This window comes from Mya arenaria, chromosome 6 (genome assembly GCF_026914265.1).
Source record: "Mya arenaria isolate MELC-2E11 chromosome 6, ASM2691426v1".
Lineage (NCBI taxonomy): Eukaryota > Metazoa > Mollusca > Bivalvia > Myida > Myidae > Mya > Mya arenaria.
In genome coordinates this window covers 69,878,191-69,899,969 of record NC_069127.1, presented here as the reverse complement: position 1 = coordinate 69,899,969, position 21,779 = coordinate 69,878,191, and the positions used below count along the sequence as shown (strand labels likewise).

Below are 21,779 nucleotides of genomic sequence, written 5' to 3'. Positions count from 1 at the left end.
TATACATTGAAAGATTATGCTACGCATGCCATATCTGAACTTCGCCTAATTTTCACTGTATATTTGCTTCAAACGATTGTGAACGATTTACTAAACTAAATATTTACTGGAATTATAATGAGCCCACGTCGATTAAGTTTCTAAAATGTTCGTTCGTTTACTCAAGCTAATGTGACCCAAATTAGTGCATTTAATAACTGAATAATACAGCAGTTTGATCATATCAAACTAGCAACAAATCAATTCAGAATATACTTTTCTGATTCATGATAAATTTAAGGATCGCATATTCGTCTAAACGTTAACTAGGTAAAAATAATTTTATTTTATTTCAGTTTGCAACAAACCCACAATTTCACATGGCTCTGTTTCTGGTAACGCCACCACAGAATTTAATTTGACTGAGACAGTTTCTTGCAACACTGGGTATAACTTAAGCGGTGATGGAACTATCACCTGCCAAGCAAACAAAACTTGGACGTCGGTTCCAACGTGTGTGATCAAAGGTCGGTCTTAGTTCATTAATTTGTATTCATCATTGTTCAATTAAGATTTAACGTATTCATTCTAAAATATTGGCAAGGTTGATTAAGTTTAAAATTCAAATTTAATATTACCGATTATACATTTATTGTTTTATACATTTGAAAGTTGCCTTAATTGACCATTTGGATTTAAATGTTATCTCCAATAATGGCGTAAACTGTAATAAAAACAGTTTGTTTGGACTACGACGTTAAATTCAGAAAGAAGACATGTTTTTTTCCGTAATATACATTGAAAGATTATGCTACGCATGCCATATCTGAACTTCGCCTAATTTTCACTGTATATTTGCTTCAAACGATTGTGAACGATATACTAAACAAAATATTTACTGGAATTATAATGAGCCTACGTCGATTAAGTTTCTAAAATGTTCGTTCGTTTACTCAAGCTAATGTGACCCAAATTAGTGCATTTAATAACTGAATAATACAGCAGTTTGATCATATCAACCTAGCAACAAATCAATTCAGAATATACTTTTCTGATTCATGATAAATTTAAGGATCGCATATTCGTCTAAACGTTAACTAGGTAAAAATAATTTTATTTTATTTCAGTTTGCAACAAACCCACAATTTCACATGGCTCTGTTTCTGGTAACGCCACCACAGAATTTAATTCGACTGAGACAGTTTCTTGCAACACTGGGTATAACTTAAGCGGTGATGGAACTATCACCTGCCAAGCAAACAAAACTTGGACGTCGGTTCCAACGTGTGTGATCAAAGGTCGGTCTTAGTTCATTATTTTGTATTCATCATTGTTCAATTAAGATTTAACGTATTCATTCTAATATATTGGCAAGGTTAATTAAGTTTAAAATTCAAATTTAATATTACCGATTATACATTTATTGTTTTATACATTTGAAAGTTGCCTTAATTGACCATTTGGATTTAAATTTTATCTCCAGTAATGGCGTAAACTGTAATAAAAACAGTTTGTTTGGACTACGACGTTAAATTCAGAAAGAAGACATGTTTTTTCCGTAATATACATTGAAAGATTATGCTACGCATGCCATATCTGAACTTCGCCTAATTTTCACTGTATATTTGCTTCAAACGATTGTAAACGATATACTAAACAAAATATTTACTGGAATTATAATGAGCCTACGTCGATTAAGTTTCTAAAATGTTCGTTCGTTTACTCAAGCTAATGTGACCCAAATTAGTGCATTTAATAACTGAATAATACAGCAGTTTGATCATATCAAACTAGCAACAAATCAATTCAGAATATACTTTTCTGATTCATGATAAATTTAAGGATCGCATATTCGTCTAAACGTTAACTAGGTAAAAATAATTTTATTTTACTACAGTTTGCAACAAACCTACAATTTCACATGGCTCTGTTTCTGGTAACGCCACCACAGAATTTAATTCGACTGAGACAGTTTCTTGCAACACTGGGTATAACTTAAGCGGTAATGGAACTATCACCTGCCAAGCAAACAAAACTTGGACTACGGTTCCAACGTGTGTGATTAAAGGTCGGTCTTAGTTCATTAATTTGTATTCATCACTGTTCAATTAAGATTTTGCATATTCATTCTAAAATATTGGCAATGCTAATCAAGTTTAAAATTCAAATTTAATTTTACTGTTCATTCATTCGTTGTTTGTTTACAATGAAGAGTTGCCTTTATTAACCATTTGGATTTAAATGTTATCTCCAATAATTGTGTTAACCGAAATTGGACCTCGCTTTTATTGGGTGTGATTATAAAAGTTAACATTTGTACACGGTTAATGTTAATGTCATGTGTTATGTGTTATAATGGTGTTAATGGAAATATTAAAACCACATTAATTGCTTTTTATATGTAGCATAAGCATAGTTGTAAATAAATTATATCATACAAATTATGGGTTTTTTTAGTATCGATACTGAAAATGAGAAGTCATTAACATTTATAGACGTGTGGACCCGGCCAGCAGGCCACACATAATATATTGCGAATAATTATAACTCATTTATTCATGTGTTGCTATTTTGTTTCTATACCCATAAAAAGAGAATGCATGCATCAGTTATTTCTGTCTCCCGTCGTTTTTTTCACCTTTACGTTTACATTATGTTTTTTCCATCTTATTATTAATAAAAGCTTTTATGTATGATTATTTCTGTATCTAACAGATGTTTTCTTTAATATGTAGTCGAAGAAATACAGTTTAATGAATCATGCACACCAATTGATGGGGACAATCCATGCATCACTGATCATGCAGTATGCAGGGAAGAGGCGGATAGGGGCAACAGGTGCCTATGCAATAAGACATTTCCTTATTTTTACAACGACGCTTGTATTGCGGGTAAGTTAGAACATTTTGATTTTCATTCAATGTAAACGAAATCACACATATAAGTAGTTTTCGGTGTTTTTATCATACCGCTGATTCTAACTGAACGCTTTCTGGTCATGATTTTTTGAAGGTAGTAAGATATATGAGCCTTTTTGACGAAACAAAGTAGAAAAAAAGATAGTTTTGCATCAACTTTACAGCAATCCCATACAGTTTTTACGGCAAAATTAAAAGTTTTTCATGGACCTTGTTTGGTAGCATTCAATTATTATTGTCATATCTTGTTTGGTAGCATTCAATTATTATTGTCATAGATCTTGTTTGGTAGCATTCAATTATTATTGTCATAGATCTTGTTTGGTAGCATTCAATTATTATTGTCATAGATCTTGTTTGGTAGCGTTCAATTATTATTGTCATAGACCTTGTTTGGTAGCATTCAATTATTATTGTCATAGATCTTGTTTGGTAGCATTCAATTATTGTTGTCATAGATCTTGTTTGGTAGCGTTCAATTATTATTGTCATAGACCTTGTTTGGTAGCATTCAATTATTATTGTCATAGACCTTGTTTGGTAGCATTCAATTATTATTGTCATAGACCTTGTTTGGTAGCATTCAATTAGTATTGTTATAGATCTTGTTTGGTAGCATTCAATTATTATTGTTATAGACCTTGTTTGGTAGCATTCAATTATTATTGTCATAGATCTTGTTTGGTAGCATTCAATTATTATTGTCATAGATCTTGTTTGGTAGCGTTCAATTATTATTGTCATAGACCTTGTTTGGTAGCATTCAATTAGTATTGCCATAGAACTTGTTTGGTAACATTCAATTATTAGTGTCATAGACCTTGTTTGGTAGCATTCAATTAGTATTGCCATAGATCTTGTTTGGTAGCATTCAATTATTATTGTCATAAACCTTGTTTGGTAGCATTCAATAATTATTGTTATAGACCTTGGTTGGTAGCATTCAATTATTATTGTCATAGATCTGGTTTGGTAGCATTCAATTATTATTGTCATAGATCTTATTTGGTAGCGTTCAATTATTATTGTCATAGACCTTGTTTGGTAGCATTCAATTATTATTGTCATAAACCTTGTTTGGTAACATTTAATCATTATTGTCATAGACCTTGTTTGGTAAACTTCAATCATTATTGTCATTGACCTTGTTTGGTAGCATTCATTTATTATTGTCATAGAACTTGTTTTGTAACATTCATTTATTATTGTCATAGACCTTGTTTGGTAGCATTCAATTATTATTGTAATTGACCTTGTTTTGTATTATTCAATTATTATTGTCATAGATCTAGTTTGGTAGCATTCAATTTTTATTGTCATATACCTTGTTTGGTAGCATTCAATTATTATTGTCTTAGACCTTGTTTGGTAGCATTCAATTATTATTGCCATAGACCATGTTTGGTAGCATTCCATTATTATTGTTATAGACCTTGTTTGGTAGCATTCAATTATTATTGTCATAGACCTTGGTTGGTAGCATTCAATTAATATTGTCATAGGCATGTTAAGTAGCATTCAATTATTATTGTCATAGGCATTGTTTGGAAGCATATATTTATTATAGTCCTAGACCTTGTTTAGTAGCAGTCAATTATTATTGTCCTAGATCTTGTTTGGTAGCATTCAGTTGTTATTGTCATAGACCTTGTTTAGTAGCATTCAATTATTATTGTCATAGACCTTGTTTGGTAGCATTCAATTAGTATTGCCATAGGCATTGTTTGGTAGCATTAAATTATTTTTGCCATAGACCTTGTTTGGTAGCATTCACTTATAATTGCCATTGACCTTGTTTAGTAGCATTTTGATGAATTTAGCGCATTATGACAGTTTAAAAGTTGTTGATAGTTTTATTGCAATAATATCACTCGACAGCTCGGTAGTGTTTGAATTTACTGAATTTACTAAAACGTAGCGTTGTAACCTGTATAAAAATGTTAGCTTATAACAAACATCACTGACCTGTTCATCGGTAATTTGGCTTTAAGAAAAGGAAATAGGAGGTATAAAATAGGTAAGAAAAAGGGTAGAAAAAGGGAGGAGCGCTGACCTTCTTAATAAGATGCCTATTAAGTACTGCATGACAAGCCTTCCTTGACAATGATTTGGTACCTGTAAGTCCTTGCGTGGAAGAGCTGATCCCCGCATTTGTAAAGAAGCTCTTTCTCAACTCCGGTGACTGACTGATCCTCAGATGATGTCAATTTTGCTGGGCCTTACACAATCCTACGTTTACCCCACTCCCGGCACATAATGAATGCCTTGACCTTGGCTGAAACATCATTTAAAGATGCACATAAATGAAAAATAAAACTGGAATCTATATTATCCTTTATAGATAGGTGCACAAAATGTTTCTGTAGAATATCAGAAATAAAGTTTTAGTAAATCAGTACAGTATTTTGACATGTTTTAAAATTTAACTGTCATTGCCGAATTATTGTCCATTATCATTTCAGTTATGCATTACTTTCGGCAATGAGTACCTTATTGAAATATATATTTCATATGGACCAAGAATAACGTTTCTGCAAAATGCTGATGCTCAATTGTTGTTGTTTTTTCAGTTGAACCCTATCTACATGCACATAAAGCAATGTTAAGACCACTTTAAACATTAGTATGCCCCAAGCTTGAGCTAATAAGGGACATACTTGCAACATTGATGTGTTCGAACGTCTTGTCCCTCTCAGATGAGAACAATCTGTTGAAAACTCCATCCGCAAACCGTCTGTCAGTTTCTCGACAAGTACTTTCTTTATTTTAACGTTTTACTTTTTAACTGAGCATTAAATTCTTCCACAACTTCACCAACTGATAACGTTAATTTTTCTTTGCGTACCAACGATTTCGAAGTGGTTTTGACAATTAGAATCAATTTAAAATGTTTAATAACACATTTATCGTATTGTTGCTAACATCAATGCCGACATCTTGTTTGGTAGGTCTATGACGACGCAATTACCATGATTCTGTTTGGCTTACATCATATCTAAGCGCAGTGAACATCCAATTAAAATAACCGTTATAGACGCGGAATAGTATAAAATTATACAAATCGTCTCCGAATCGTCTGACGTCATCAATGTTTTTTTTCGAAGTCAGGAAATAATGACAGTCGGCGGCCAGAATAAAAATAAAAGATAACGATTGAACTTTTTTGGGGGGGTTTTAGCAAAAAATAGGGTCGGCGCTCCCGTAAACCACATTATAAAAAAATGATGGCCTTATTTATGCGATTTCAATATCAGTTAAGTATTAGTAATATACGGATATAATCATTGTAAAACTTACTATGATAACATACGACATTTGTACTTATATTTCAGGTCTAAATATAAGCCTTACAGACTTAAAATGCCATGTAAGTGAAAATCCAGAAGATGGACCTGTTCCTGATTTAATACAGATAACTTGTTCTGCTTCTTCGATCGACGAAGATATATTCGATGGCTATAAAGTGCGCATCGATAACAGTGCAAGGGAATGGAATTTCACCAGAGCGAACAATTTTATCTATACATTAGATAATTTAAAATCAGGAGAAATATACCAAATAGACATTTTTGCCACAAAAGACTCTATTCCAAGCATAAATAAGAAAACTTTTCACGGTGTAACAAGTAAGTTGATATGTATATATCCCCTTTCTTTCGTGATCAATGCACGAACATATTCTATTTCTATTGGGCCATGTTCGAGCTGCAATAAGAACTTCAATGTCATACACGGAATCATATCTTTGTGTAGGGGGTCCAACGTGTTTTGTGTTTTCCGAATTTTAAGTGAGGGAAATGTGTGATGCGGTATGAAATGGCGGTGTTTTAGAAGGATATTTTCACCTGGTAAGTAAGTTATATCACTTTCTCGCAATATAAATACGCCTACCCGGAGGCCACACGTGTAAGCTTCTCTCAGTTTTTTTATCCTATGTTTCTAAAATGACTTAAAATTCGGAAAACACAAAAGACGTTGGACCTCCTGTTTGTGTCCAAGGTGTTCTGACAATAAGTAAACTAGTTCGTTTTTTAACCGCGCTTACCCTGTTCCCGATTTTGTATGTTGACATTCGCAATTTACTTTTGTTCACTTTTAAACTCATATTAACTTTTCCAAGAAAATTCTGAACAAACGAATTGAATCAACAAGCGGAAGCAGCGTTTTATATCGACGATTTTACCAAGGGATGACAAATTAACATCAATCATTCAGATACAGACTGTGTATTAATCCGATGCAGGCCAACCGACGGTATAGATGTAGGATCGTACTTTATTCCATGAGTGTCATTGATTTTTTTTTGCTATGGTCACGAGTTAAGTTAAAAACGACCAAGAGAAAGTCAGCAGTTTTTTCTACTTTTCAAAATAACTCGATGATGCTTTCGTGTTTAGCAATTTAAAGGATATACCAGTATCAAACAGGGTTCAAATGGAGCGTATTTGTCAAAACTAAACTTAATAAATGTCAAAGCGCACGTTTAACCCGCTCTAATATTCAAAATAAAGATGATATGGAAGCAGTGGTACAGCTTTCATTGTCGTTTTCATCGTCATGTATAGAAATCGCTGTATCCGCTCGATCATGAATTCGTTTGTTTAGTATTTGAAGAGCTTCGTCGAATTATTATACCCATATGTTTTGCAATGAAGGCTTAAAAGGCGATCCTCGGCAATTTCCTTTGTTAAGCATAAGAACAATAAAGATTAGATGGGATATGTATTCATGCAACTTAAAACAAAATTTACCATTATATGACACCAGTAACATATTCAAATACAAATATCAACACATATATTTTTTCAGGACCCGTCATGGAAGCAAATTGGAGTTTATGTGCTATTACTATCAGTTCGTTTTCTTTCCAAAACAATGACACAATTGTCGATCCATTTAAAACGTTTAGTGTTGAAATTAATACAACGGATGCTAAGTTTTCAGCAAACTGTTTATCAAAAACCACAGACAAAGCAACATGTTCGATACTTCGAAATGAGTCCCATTTTAACATTTTGGAACTCAATTCAGGCAGTTCTTATGAGATACAAATATTTGCTCAAATTAAGTTCAACACAAAAGATATAAGAAGCATTGGCTTCCAGCGCTTCGTCATATACACAGGTAACTTGTTCAATTTATACATTTATTACACCCAAGAACAATAATTATGTAAAAGAAAAAAAGTTTGTTTTTTTTCCTTTGGAGAAAAAATAAAAACATTTTCTAGAAATTTATTGACGATATAATCGAAGTTACTATTTTCCAAAACGATTATTAATTTGATTTTTTCTCATATGTGATTTAGTTCCTGAACTGCCTGCTGATATTGAAATTCCTCTTGGTAGTATTACCCATGACAGCTTTAACGTTTCCTTCGAAAATAACAGCAACAAAAGATTCTCTTATTGGAGTGTGTCTGTGACCAACTTTAAAACAGGGGAATGGGAAGCTGAAGACACTCGTCACTCTGATGTAAAATCAATGCAGATATCAACAAATATCACTTCTTCAACGTTTTACCTGGTTCAGGTCCAGACACATGTTCCAATGCAATCCAGCGATATGTTCAACAAAACATTTAATACAAGTAAATTTATTGATTATAATATGTACACAATGCTCCATGTTTAACTTTCCTTAAAGTAATAATAATAATAATAATAATAATAATAATAATAATAAATAATAATAATAATAATAATAATAATAATAATAATAATAATAATAATAATAATAAAAAGAAATTAAAAAGTGATGTAAAGTAATATACAATTACTCTTTATAATTGGATTACACATGATATCATTATATAACGAATACACGTTTTTACATGTGTTATAATATAGCTGACCATCTTATATTTGCAGGACCTCGACAATCAAGCAGTGGTCACCTGATGAAGGCAAATGTGACAGAAAGTGAGATCATGCTATTCATACTGGAAGATGAAGAAGAGCGTTTTGATTATTATTCTTTGATAATTAACAGTTCAGATGCAGCGCGTGTTACCCTCGATGGCCCTTCAAATGTTTCTTGTGAGCAAAGCGGAGATAACTGCACCTTCCAACGAACCTTAAATTTCTCAACGAAAATAACAATAAAAAACCTAACGTCCGGAACATTTTACCCATTACATCTTTATTCTAGATTTAATGGATTACCAAGCCTTGAATCTCAAGATTTGTCTTCCTACACAGGTAATCAATCTTACAATTGGCGCCGAAAATTTTAAGCAATTTGCAAACTTGTACAATTCAAATGTTTACCAATTCTTACAAACCATATTATACAAACTGATAAGTTATACCTTTGTGTATCGTCATTTATGTTTTATTGCTAAACAAAATATTCAGGGGCGTAACTTCCTGTACGTCAAAAAATAAAAAGAGCGAACATTTTCATCATCAAATAAAATTGTCGTCAACTGTAGTTACAATGTAATATTCATCAAAACTTATGTAGTAGTCATAAACATAGACCGAAAAAGCAGCCCGCCAGAACTCGGTCTACACATCATTGTCGACTAAGCTACGCCCATTATATATATATTATATATATTATATTCTATAAATTTGGTTTAGCTTTTACAGTATTTCATCAGGTGTATACACTTCGTTAAGGTTTAATTTAATGTTTTAAAAATAAAATTCCACACGCAAAGCTCGTTTTGCTATTATATGGCATGTCTAATACTATCTAATCAATGTTGATCCACGTTTGTTTGATAGTGCCTGTCCTGTCAGAAATTTGTCGAAAGTATATGATCGATTGTTGCATGTTTTTTTTATGAGGCGCAAAATACTTTCTTTGTAATTAAAATCTTTTTAGATAATAATAATAATAATAATAATAATAATAATAGTAATAATAATAATAATAATAATAATAATAATAATAATAATAATAATAATAATAATAATAATAATGATAATAATAATAATAATAATAATAATAATAATAATAATAAAATTTGATAATAATGATGATGATGATGATGATGATGATGATGATGATGATGATCTCTTCATTTTAGCGCCTTTAATGCCTCTCTTGCTTGAATTTCCGATGGGTTGTGTAACAGAGAAGAGTTTCGAAGTTCACATTACAGTGCCAAATAAGAGATTCTTCAATTTGATCATTTCTGTCTGTCATGTTTCAAAAGCGGCCACATGCATTACCAAAGTCGTTAACAACACGTATTCAACTGCTAACGAAAGTGTTATAAAAGTTGTAACAGTTGAGAATTTATCATCAGCAACAAACTACAGCATAACTGCTAAGACCGGAATAACAAACGACGTGAAAAGCGTGGCATCTTTGATATATTACATAAAAACAGGTAAACATAGATATGCTTTTGAAACCGTTCTTCCTTTAGTATAATATCTTAAACATGTCTATTGTATTAACTACAATGATATGTATTAGAATAACTTTTCTCAAATCACAATATTTGACATTTAATTTCGTTAATGTAATAGTTAAAATTGCCACAATATGATGTAAAAAGTGCGGTAGTAGATAAGGCATCCGCCGTTCATCAACGAGATTATGGGCTTGAGCCAAACTAGACGCACACTATTTTGGCATCTCATAAGGTAATCAGTACTATTTTCTACTTAGAAAAAGGATTCTAGAGTGGTTCTTTTCAGAATAATGCTCTATTCACAATAAAACTTATATAAATTAGTACAATAAGTATGTATAAAATATTTGTAACACGTCTCAATTTGTTATTTTTAATGTCATCAAAATTAAGCTCCTGCTCGTCTAAGTGTGCTGTTGAAATCTGTAAACGAAACTTCGATTGAACTGGATGTGACTGAAAACACTGAACTGTCAATTGACAAGTACTGCATAAAATTGAATTCATCGAGTTGCTATCAGATATATATTGACCCGCCTGGATCCATTATTGTTTCCAACTTACAAGCTGGTCAAAGCTATTCCTTGAAAGTTTATACAGTTTTGAATGCTATTGAAAGTGATCGATTTACAGAAATCAAGACATATACGAGTAAGTAAAATGTGATAAGCGTTTGTATTTGTTTCATTTAGCCAACGAAAAAAAAGCAATCTACTTTCCAAATATATTATATTGTTTCTTCATTAGATCATAAAACGAAGTATTACAGCAGTAAGAATAACACAGAAGGAACAATATATTTTTGGTAAAGTTTTGGGTAAAGCAAGTTACTTGCTCTAAGGTATTTGAACAATTCATTATGCGCCACAATCTATTTTAACGTCAAGAGCAGTATGCATTTTCCATAATTATAAAAGCAAAAACACATATGCAGAAACATGTGCACGCAGAACATTAATGTGTAAGACTGTGTATGCAATTTTTAATTGTACGCGTTTTAAACTATGATCTGTCTACACTTATGCGTCAGAGAGTTTTAAAGGTTTGTTTTGGTTCTTTCTTTTTATTAAAATATAGTACCTGTTCAGTCAGATGACAACGGGTCTATAGTGACTATAACTGACATTATTTCTCATTTTTATTACAACATTTCAGAGCCTATTCCAGTAAATGTGGATGAAATAAACATTGGTGCGGTAACCAACTCAACTCTCACTGTCGTCTGGAACAAGCCGCTAGCTCATACAGATGGATATGAAATAGAATGGAATTGTGATAGCCCAAATATTGGCACAAGTATCAATAAACATCAGACTCAAAATGTCACGAAATTGTCAGCTACTGCTTCAAATCTTGATCCAGGAACGTTTTGCAATGTTACGATAACGGCATATATAATAAACTATGATAACGCTACTCTTCAAGCAATGGGTGTTTTCAAAGTTATTTCTAACAGCACATTGGAAGAAGGTACGTGTGTACTGTATGAGTATGTTTCTGATAGTTGATGTCATTGTTGCTGTTTCTTTCTTTTAAATATTGTCTTCATTTTGTAAGAGTAAAACCCTTAAATATAATATATTTACAAACTGAAATTTATTACTCATCGTTTTGAAAATTTGGCAATTTGTGATATATTTTCCTGGGATATACTCGCTAGTGAAAAGGCAAAATGTTATATTTTCCTTATAAGATAACAGGTTTAACTTTTGTCAGGTTATCATTTTACATTGCTTTAATCTCTGTTTAAAATCGTCAGAATACAGTAATCTACTAGCAGCAACTTTTATATTACAAGTAGTTTTATTTGAGTCAAAATGAAGCTTTGAAAACACAAAAAAAATTCAGATGAATTTGCTTACAATATAAATATTTAGTAACGCTATTGACAATTCGCGAATATGTATAGATTTAACAATTTTCAATATAAATATAATTGAATATGCTTAAGTTAAGTTGTATATGAAATTGAAACACCAACGACGGTCAACATGGTTTAAGAAGTCAGTTAGAAATATACCTTTTGTTACTTAACACATGATAAATAAGCATTTAATTATAAATTTCTTTAATAGACCCCGGATCAGTGCAACATCTAAATTTCCAAGATGTGACTTCAAAAAGTGTCAACGTGTCTTGGACAAAGCCTTGTTTTGCAAACGGAATACTTACAGGATATTCAGTTATCATAACAAAACTATTATCGAAAGGACAAGATGAAAGTTTGTATACTAAAGCATACACAATAGATGTATCCAACATGTTAATGTCCATATATGATTTACTTCCATACAGAAGATACAAGATTGAAGTGTATGCTTTGAATAGCGCAGGTGATGGCGAATTATCGAATGTTTCGTTCCGGACGATAATTGACTGTAAGTTAATGGAATAACCTTACTACCAAAATGGGGTTGGAAGGGCCCCGGCTTGTAATTTAAAAACGACGTTTCATGTATAATCGCATTTTTAGTAAATGATTATTTGTGTTAAGGGCGTAAAAACTTTTGTGATTGGACATTAAAAATTAAAGTAATTATCAATAAAATAATACGCATGCAAGCGCATGTCTGATGCAAGACGTTGTGAAGAAAAAGTGCTTGACACTTTTAACCCAAAAATGAATTTTATTTTTGAATGGTTGCCTTTCACCTATTTGTTATCTTATTTGAACCATAATTGTTTCAACATACTTCTTTATTGAGGTAAAATGCCACACTTATCGTTAATTTGATAGTCCCTGTAGTTGTAATTGTCTTATTGAATGATACTGAATGGGTTTGTCTTTTATCATTACAAGAGGTTGTACAATGACACTCCCATTTCTTACATAGGTCATACAGTTGTAATTAAATTCAAATATTATTTTCTACCAACGAAGCATCATTCTTATTTCGATGTCAATGTTTTGTTATTTAAATGTAATTAACAATTATATTATAAAGATCCAGACAAACCAATCAACGTTTCTACAAAAGATAAAACCTCGTCATCTCTCCTGATTGAATGGGAAAAGGGTGTCCATTTTAATGGTCCAACAAAGTATATAGTTCATATACAGGATTCAGTTAATGGTTCCATCAGAATTCAGTCGTGCACAACTAGTGTTGGTAATTGGACAGGTAAGTTGCAATCAACGTGTTCTTTATATAAACAAACGTAAGTAAAGACATTTAATGGTTTGATTAAGTATGTAAAACAAGTACCAGAAAGGACAATTATGTTAAATTCTAAGTGTTATAATGTAGTATTATAATTATATATTTGTTCTGAGAACAATGATTGCTATTTTAAATAATATATTTATATGTTACAGACAAGCTCTCGACCGAATGCAATGTGCCTGGTCTAGACGCTTACTGGGATTATGACATCGTTATTGACGCAATTACGTTTGAGGAAGGTATTGACGAATTAATAGAAAGCTCAGAAAAGAAAACATTTCGAACTGCAGAGGCCGGTGAGCTTTAAATATTGATTACAGTGTGTATTTGTAAAAATATACATTTATACAAATAATACATCAAGTGTGCGTGTGTGCGTTGTCGCTTATGTGCGCTTCTTAAATAGCTATATGATAAATAGTAAAGGCTTTTCATAGCATATATAATTGTATTTATTATTGTATAATAATTATTGATAATCATCGTAGTTCCTGGACCTGTAGCGCATTTCGATGTTAAACCAGAAGAGAACGTGTTGGAGGAACGGAACTTTCGTATTGACTGGAATAAGCCTGCTGAGCGGGATCTAAACGGCGTCCTAACAGGATTTGTTATTCATTATCAAAGTGAACAGGCAATAAGCGTTTACATATAATATACGGATATTAACTCTTTTTTTCTATTTCAAGTTTCCTATGTATAAGTTAACACAGGGAAACTGTCGCTCGACACCGTCAAAATCATAAAAGTGAAGATTGTTTTGTTTCAATATTGATCGGGATTTGCATTAGAAAACACAGTTGGTAGTGGTACAAAGCACACATCATTTCATATCATTTGACCACCTTTGTTTCTTAGATTGAGGTAAATGTTGGTCCAAACACAACGAGCAAGACGGTATACCACAATATAATTGGTAGCTACAATGTGTCGGTTAGTTTGTTTGAGCAATTTTTTCTCATAATGAAAAGCTATATTTTCGCGCTATATCGTGCGAAAGAACGTTACTAGTGTGTCGTTGCAGACCTTGTATCACACACGTTGATTGATAAATAGGTTTAAAGTTTCTGAAAGAAAGATTAAGATATTATTTTTTGTCTAACATTTGTCTTTTTTAGTTTGAACAGATCTTTTATATATAAATATGTCTTTGCTAAGGAATTTCTACGTGTAGCTCAGTGTATGTGTTTTGTTTGTTTGTTTGTTATTCTCACTGCCCGAAATATTTGAACAAACCTAAATGAACTAGTATATGCCATCACAGATACAAGCTCGTACAAGGGTAGGGCCTGGTGCAGTTGTCCATAAGGAGATTACTGTGAAACCTGGAGGTAAATACACGATTTTATAAATATTCATTAGAATGATTTTGAATACGAGCTTATATGTATAACTTAATTGTTCCACATCATTGTTTTATTTGCAATGCAAAATTATAAATGTAAAAAAGTGTTTTTTTTACTTGTCCATTCATTGTAAATACCATTAGGCCGATAGGTCTTGAAAGAGTTAATTGAAGTATAGTGTACAGATTTATTCCCTGAAGAGTTATTGCAATATGTGAAACATATTTTCCTTAAGTGGATTTAGTTCATCAAAGAATGACATCAGACAACCATAGCATGAAACACTAATTTAAATTTACATGGGAATGTAACATTTGATGTGTTTTTGTAAATTATTAAGAAAAGTCTTACTCACGGGTTTAAATGACATATTGTTTTTAATGCTTGTATATTCAGTGTAAGAGCAGTCTTAATGATGGGCAATATCAAAATAAATATGTAAACGGTCAACGGACATATATAAACTAGCCTGATAAAAATAAATAATCAATTTGATATATCATATATCATTATTTCAGAAGAGTTATATAGTACGCATGGAAAACATACATACTGTTCTTTTACAGCTCCGATAAAAGTTGAAGAAAGCAAGAAACCACTGATGCTTAAGGCGTCGGTGTCTGTTGACAACGACGAGAATCAGATAGCAGTAACTCTTCCACTTGCACAGTTTCTCTGCAATAGCAGTAACGGACCACCAACTATGTGGGGCATTGTGGTTGCAGAAGCCGATGAGGCAGCTAGAGGTTAACGGCATATCCAATTAAGCTTTCATCAATATGTTTTTGTCGTGATACAGCCTTGTCATACATGTTCTGTTTCTGATACAACGATTTTGTTTCATTGTGCTGTTCTTTGTTTATGTTATAAAACCCTTGGCGAAACCTAAAAAGGCAGACAATTCAAGAACTGACTTTTAAAAGAACAACACATTTATTTGTAAAAGATCCGTTTAAAAGGAATAACAGGGAATTGCAAGAAATAGTTCACCAAATATGTCTGTTTTACCACCTTATTGCAATGGTTTTAGTTCAGAGCAACGACAGCAATGGTCTAACAAATAAGTTGAATAATACTGTTAGTTGTATGGCTATAATGTCTTCTTAAAGTTATATATCATTATATATCATATACACTTACCAGGCCAAGTCCGTACTCTATTAGCATATCTAATAGCATAGATAACATATCATTTATAACATGAACTTTACACATTCAAATTTCATTGTTTTCCATTTTAGATTCAGCATTTGCTGGTTCAAGAGACGACTTTCAAAAGAAGATTGATGACATGTATAAGACCTGGTTTCAAGTAGACGGCTTAAACAATATTCCACCATATATTGTCACAAAGCCAAACTGGAGGCCGCCATGCACAAGCGGTAACTGAATTAATTGTGAACACAGTTTTCAATATTCAATTACAACACACAAACATATTGACAAGTACTCTTTTAACCTCATGTAATGAAATATGTCAAAAAGATTAACTATCCATCAATTCGTAAAATCAATAATATTATAAATCTCAATGCTCAAACATATTTTGTTTGTTTCTTCAGGGAATCGGCGTAAGCGTTTTGCAACAGATGGTTCGAACATATTTGTCATAGGAAATGAAGAATGCTACGGTTCTTCTGTTTCGAAGGAATATTGCAACGGGCCTTTACCTGATGGACGCTCTTTCAAGTATATAGCTTCTTTATTTTTCAATGGCATTATAACAATTTAATACGTTCAATTATCGGCCCGGGCGAATGCGAGTTTAAACTAATAAGACCGTTTATGATAAGTTCAAACAAAATAAATACTGGTATTTTGCATCCTCTGGTACGATTCTGTTGCTTTAATTAATTCTAAAAAGTTTATTTCATATGGATTCTTAGGGTTTCAATCACGGAATTTTTATTTGCAAATTAATATTCAAGTTTAATACGAAAGTGAACTTTTGCGGATACCGTTTTGAGCCGGGTGTTGCATCAACATCGCTAAATAAACTCTCCATTTCAATGCGATTGAATTGCCTAACTATCCAGCATTTGGAACACCTTGGCCATTTTCATCGAAAACAACTTCGGATGTATTTGGACGGTTTACATACTCAAAAAAATGGAACGTTTAACTCCGCTGCAAGTAGATCGCGTAGTAATTTTATTTAGCAGTTAAACTTTATGTCTCAATTCTTTGGAATCTTTATGATGTTTGCAATAATTCACTGCAATAATTCGCGTCAGGCAGAAATTCTACCTGCGAAAAACAAAGCTTAAAGAAGCCGGCCACAAACGCGTATTCGTAAACGAAGACCTGACGAGGCCACGCTCAAATCTTCTCTTTCACGCTCGTAGTTTGGTAAAGGCCGGTCGCTTTGAAGGGACATGGTCGTCTGATGGCACAGTACTAGTTCGTGTAAAACAGAACAGTTCTTTCATCACTAAACGGATTGACTGCATAGTACAAGTCATATGCTGACACTGCTAAGTCGCCAGCACCTGTGTGACTTAACTTTTCATCTGAAGTATAGTTGCAGTATACCTGTATTAGTTTGACCTACTTATTCAATCTACCTTATTATTCTCACCTGTTTGTACATGACTGTACAGTATTTATGTATACAATATAAAAGGTTAATGTTTAGATGTTGCGCGTACTAAAACGACCATATAATTGAATGCCAACATAACAATTTGTAGCGATTTTGACTGATAGGCTAAATTATGCTATTGTTTCTGAAAAGTCACCTTTATTATTAATGCAACTAGGTAGTCAATATTTGTTTTCTTATTATTTTTCTTCTGTTCCAATCAAGTTTTGTCTTTAGTTACAAAGTCTATTTAATGTTGTTTTTTACTTTGTGCAATTGACCTAGTTATCAATATTGGATATTCGTCTCTTAAAAATATGTAAGTGGTTAAAACCGATTCACTAAACTAAAAGGAGATTATTTTAAAGTTTAAACGACAACACATTAATCTATCGTTATAAGTATAAACATGTGTTAATGTATCGAACAGTGATTATCTTCAAAATTGTACTACCAGCATTGATCACATGAATCGCCTTATTATGTCCCTTACTTTTAAATTTTGTTTTGATAATAAAAAGGTATTTCGCATTTCGGGTAAAATCTAATAACTATTTGGCAATTATTTCTTATGACTATATAGATGGAATTCAATTGTTTGATTTATTTTAATTATATATGTTATACTTTGAAATATAATCAATTTACGGCTGTTAAACCTTCATAATTACTAGGACGTTTTATTTTCCTTTTATAAAATCTATTAGCATTACTGTAGCAGTATTAATCATGGAGAATAGTTTTGCTTGTTAATCCAATACTGTGGTCAATCAATATCCCTTTAATATTTAGTTTAGTAAAGGTATTTCTAACATTGACTAATAATTAGTAATAGCTATTTGACTAAGTATTACCGTAATACAGCGTGTTATGTATATACTCACATCGATATTTTATTTCTACCACTATTTAGATTTATTTGCTTGAATACATATTATTCATCTTACTAAATCTACCAGTGCTACCTAGTACGTGTTTTCCAATTGAAATGCCTTCCCTTTCGTTTTGTTAAGGTGTTTCAGCATACGGACACAATAGCTATTTAAGATAGATAATCTATTATCCTTACCTTAGTTCTAAAAAGCTCAAACTAGATATTCATTCGTTAAGATAAGCATTATGACTGGAGTGCTAATACTAAAATCTTAAGATTTTGATTGTTAACTACTGCAAAATATGCATATGTTACATTTTGACCAAACTATGTATTACCTGTTCTTATACAATGTATGCAATATATGTTCATTTCTTAACCATGGTCCAATGAAGAAACTACTCACCTACGTTAAATAGCTTCGATAAACTTAGTTGTGCTATAATTTTTCTTAGATGAACAAATACAGTCTACATTTTCAAAGAGACTCTTATGTGTCCAATAGTACTGTCATCATCAGTTAAATAATATTATTTTTGTTTTGACTTAAACCAATAAGTATTTCCTTAATGGTACTACGCATGATATATCTTATATCCTCCTAAAACTATCAACATATGGTTACATTTTATCATCTTTGCCCTCTTTTCAAGTTCTTTTTTTCTGTCTATGGTGGTTGGTATCTGGATAATTCACATCCTCGTGTCACTGTTTGGCCTAAACATAGAAGTAGCTGTATGACACTGATTATGTTATTGTATATTTTATTGGTTGGTTAATCTCATGAAAGCCCACATGAACGTGTACGCGCTTCAAAAATATAAGTACATCGGCCATTTCAAATGTTTTGTTTATTTGGTGTTTTTACTTGTCTTAGTTAACGATACAGGTGGCATTTATGCTTTGTGCCTTAATTTTAAGGTCACATCAAATTTAGGCTTGCTAGCACGTCAGCACCACGATATAAAACTGAATCATTGTTCGGCATTACGTCACGCAGCACGTGTAGCTTTCCAATCTAATTCTGAATTTACAAGTCACTGCTTAAGTGAATTGTTTTCCACTGTACTATTCACTTGGTTATCTATATTTCTTTTAATGTCTGGTGATGTTCACCCAAACCCAGGTCCTACTTCAAGTCAAGACTCATCTGTCAGTAGTTCTCATTTTGACTTTTCAAATAACTTGTCAAACTTCTTGTCTTGTCCTAATTACCTTTCGCTTGTTCGTGATAATGTTCAGAGTCTACTACCAAAATTAGATATATTGACATCTGAACTTCGTTCTTTCGAAAATCTTGCTTTTTCCGAAACTTGGTTAGGGGATGCAACTTTAGATGGTCAAATTCTTATTCCTGGATTTTCTTATCCAATTCGTCGTGATCGCAGCGATAATTGTTATGGTGGAGTTGCTGCTTACGTTAAAGAAGGTATAAGCTTTAAACGGCGAAGTGATTTGGAATTAAATTATCTTGAATGTCTGTGGCTTGAACTAAAATTTCACACCAATAAACGAGTATTAGTTGGTGTTTTCTATCGTCCACCAAATTCTGATAATAATTACTATAACCTCATTGAAGATTCTATTGGTCTAGCAAGAGAAAGTGGTTTTGATGATGTTATAATTACAGGTGATTTTAACCTCAACACCCTAGTTGAAAAATCAGGGAGGAAAATACTGTCTTTATCGCAACAGTTTGCCATCGAACAATGTATCAAAGATCCAACTCACTTCACAGAAAATACTTCGTCGATTATCGATCTTTTATTTGTTTCGAATTCCAACGACTTAGTCCATAGCGGCGTTGGTGAGCCATTTCTTGAGCAAAACACTCGCTTCCACTGTCCTATTTTTGGTATATTTAAATTCCAAAAACCAATCAAAAAGACTATTCGTCGTCGTATATGGAAATATGACAATGGGAATTATATTCAACTTTGTCAAAGGCTTTCAGATACTGATTGTTCATTAGTTCGTAGTCCAAGCATTGATTGTTTCACATCTTCTCTTACTAAGACTGTTGTTGATCATGCTCAGGAGTGTATTCCTAATAAAGAAATATATATCCATCCCTTTGAACCTCCCTGGATAAATGCAGATATTAAACTAAAAATACGACAGCGGAAACGCGCTTATAAAAGGGTCAAACTCACTAATAATCCAATGCACTGGGCCAGATTTCGTGGCTTGAGAAATGAAGTCGTCTCTCTAATCCGGAGCTCAAAATTGAAATATTTTGATTCACTTGCCTCGAAACTTAAATCTGATCGACTCAATTCGAAACATTGGTGGAAGACCCTTAAATCATTTATCTCTCCGCAGATATCACGGGAAATCCCCCCGCTTATTAACCCGCTTAATGATGAGTGTTGCAGACAATAAAGGCAAGGCTGACATTCTAAATGATTATTTCGTTCTTCAGACTTATGTTGACGACTCATCACATGTATTACCTCGGGTTGACTTAGCTTTCAATGATAGAAAACTTGATTTAATTGTTATCATGCCTTCAGAGGTAAAAGATGTTCTGCGTAGTCTATCAATTGGAAAAGCATCTGGACCCGATGGCATTGATAATCGTGTTTTGCGAGAAGCTTGCACAGCACTTAGTCAACCTTTATGTGATTTATTTAACGCTTCGCTCTGTTCTTGTGTTGTTCCTACAAATTGGAAATGTTCAAATGTTTGTGCTGTGTTCAAAAAGGCAGATCCTTCGGACCCTTCTAATTATCGACCAATATCTCTTTTAAATACAATGGAGAAGGTTTTCGAAAAAGTTGCATTTAAACATGTATTTAACTTCCTTCGAGACACACATTTCTTCGATATCAATCTGGTTTCCTGCCAGGGGATTCTACCGTAAACCAACTTACCTACTTATATAATAGCTTCTGTCAAGCTCTCGACTCTGGTCTCGAAATAAAAGTTGTTTTCTTTGATATAAGTAAAGCATTTGATAAAGTTTGGCATCGTGGTCTTCTCTTTAAACTCGAAAGAGCTGGCGTGTGTGGTAGTTTATTATCTTGGTTCGCCAACTACTTAGAAAACAGACGACAACGCGTTGTTATTCCTGGAGCATCATCTGACTTAAAATCAATTAAAGCTGGTGTTCCACAAGTATCAATTCTGGGCCCTCTTTTATTCCTTGTTTATTTTAATGATATAGTTAGCGAAATTGATTCGTCTATTAACCTTTTGCTGACGATACTAGTCTATTTGTTATAGTGGATTCCCCACAGACGGGGGCTGTTCAATTACAGAGAGATATTGATAAAATAAGTCTTTGGGCTGAAAAGTGGCTGGTCAAGTTAAATCCAAACAAATCAGAATCAATGGTTATTTCTCGAAAGAGGAACAAACCAATACATCCCTCTCTGTACATGTTTGATATCGCTATCCCTGTAGTGGAATCATACAAGCACCTTGGTATTTTCTTTTCTGATGGAGGAAATTGGCATTCTCATATTAACTATATTATTGGAAAGGCTTGGTCTAGAGTCAATATCATGAAACGACTCCGTTATCAACTTGATAGGAGGTCTCTTGAG

The 21,779-nt window shown here is 32.7% G+C and overlaps 1 protein-coding gene across 1 annotated transcript in view; it reads left to right on the top strand.

The window, feature by feature from the left end:
• Positions 1–21,779, top strand: part of LOC128236842 (receptor-type tyrosine-protein phosphatase eta-like) — a 60,518-nt gene that overhangs the window by 23,971 nt on the left and 14,768 nt on the right. Inside the window, exons 9-27 of the mRNA XM_052951966.1 lie at positions 336–506; positions 1,107–1,277; positions 1,877–2,047; positions 2,721–2,870; positions 6,230–6,523; positions 7,707–8,021; positions 8,206–8,487; positions 8,768–9,097; positions 9,934–10,239; positions 11,422–11,736; positions 12,342–12,644; positions 13,212–13,388; positions 13,583–13,726; positions 13,919–14,064; positions 14,289–14,363; positions 14,695–14,761; positions 15,343–15,522; positions 16,018–16,158; positions 16,339–16,465. Of these exons, the coding sequence (XP_052807926.1) occupies positions 336–506; positions 1,107–1,277; positions 1,877–2,047; positions 2,721–2,870; positions 6,230–6,523; positions 7,707–8,021; positions 8,206–8,487; positions 8,768–9,097; positions 9,934–10,239; positions 11,422–11,736; positions 12,342–12,644; positions 13,212–13,388; positions 13,583–13,726; positions 13,919–14,064; positions 14,289–14,363; positions 14,695–14,761; positions 15,343–15,522; positions 16,018–16,158; positions 16,339–16,465 (3,865 nt within the window). The remainder of the gene's footprint in view (positions 1–335; positions 507–1,106; positions 1,278–1,876; positions 2,048–2,720; positions 2,871–6,229; positions 6,524–7,706; positions 8,022–8,205; positions 8,488–8,767; positions 9,098–9,933; positions 10,240–11,421; positions 11,737–12,341; positions 12,645–13,211; positions 13,389–13,582; positions 13,727–13,918; positions 14,065–14,288; positions 14,364–14,694; positions 14,762–15,342; positions 15,523–16,017; positions 16,159–16,338; positions 16,466–21,779) is intronic.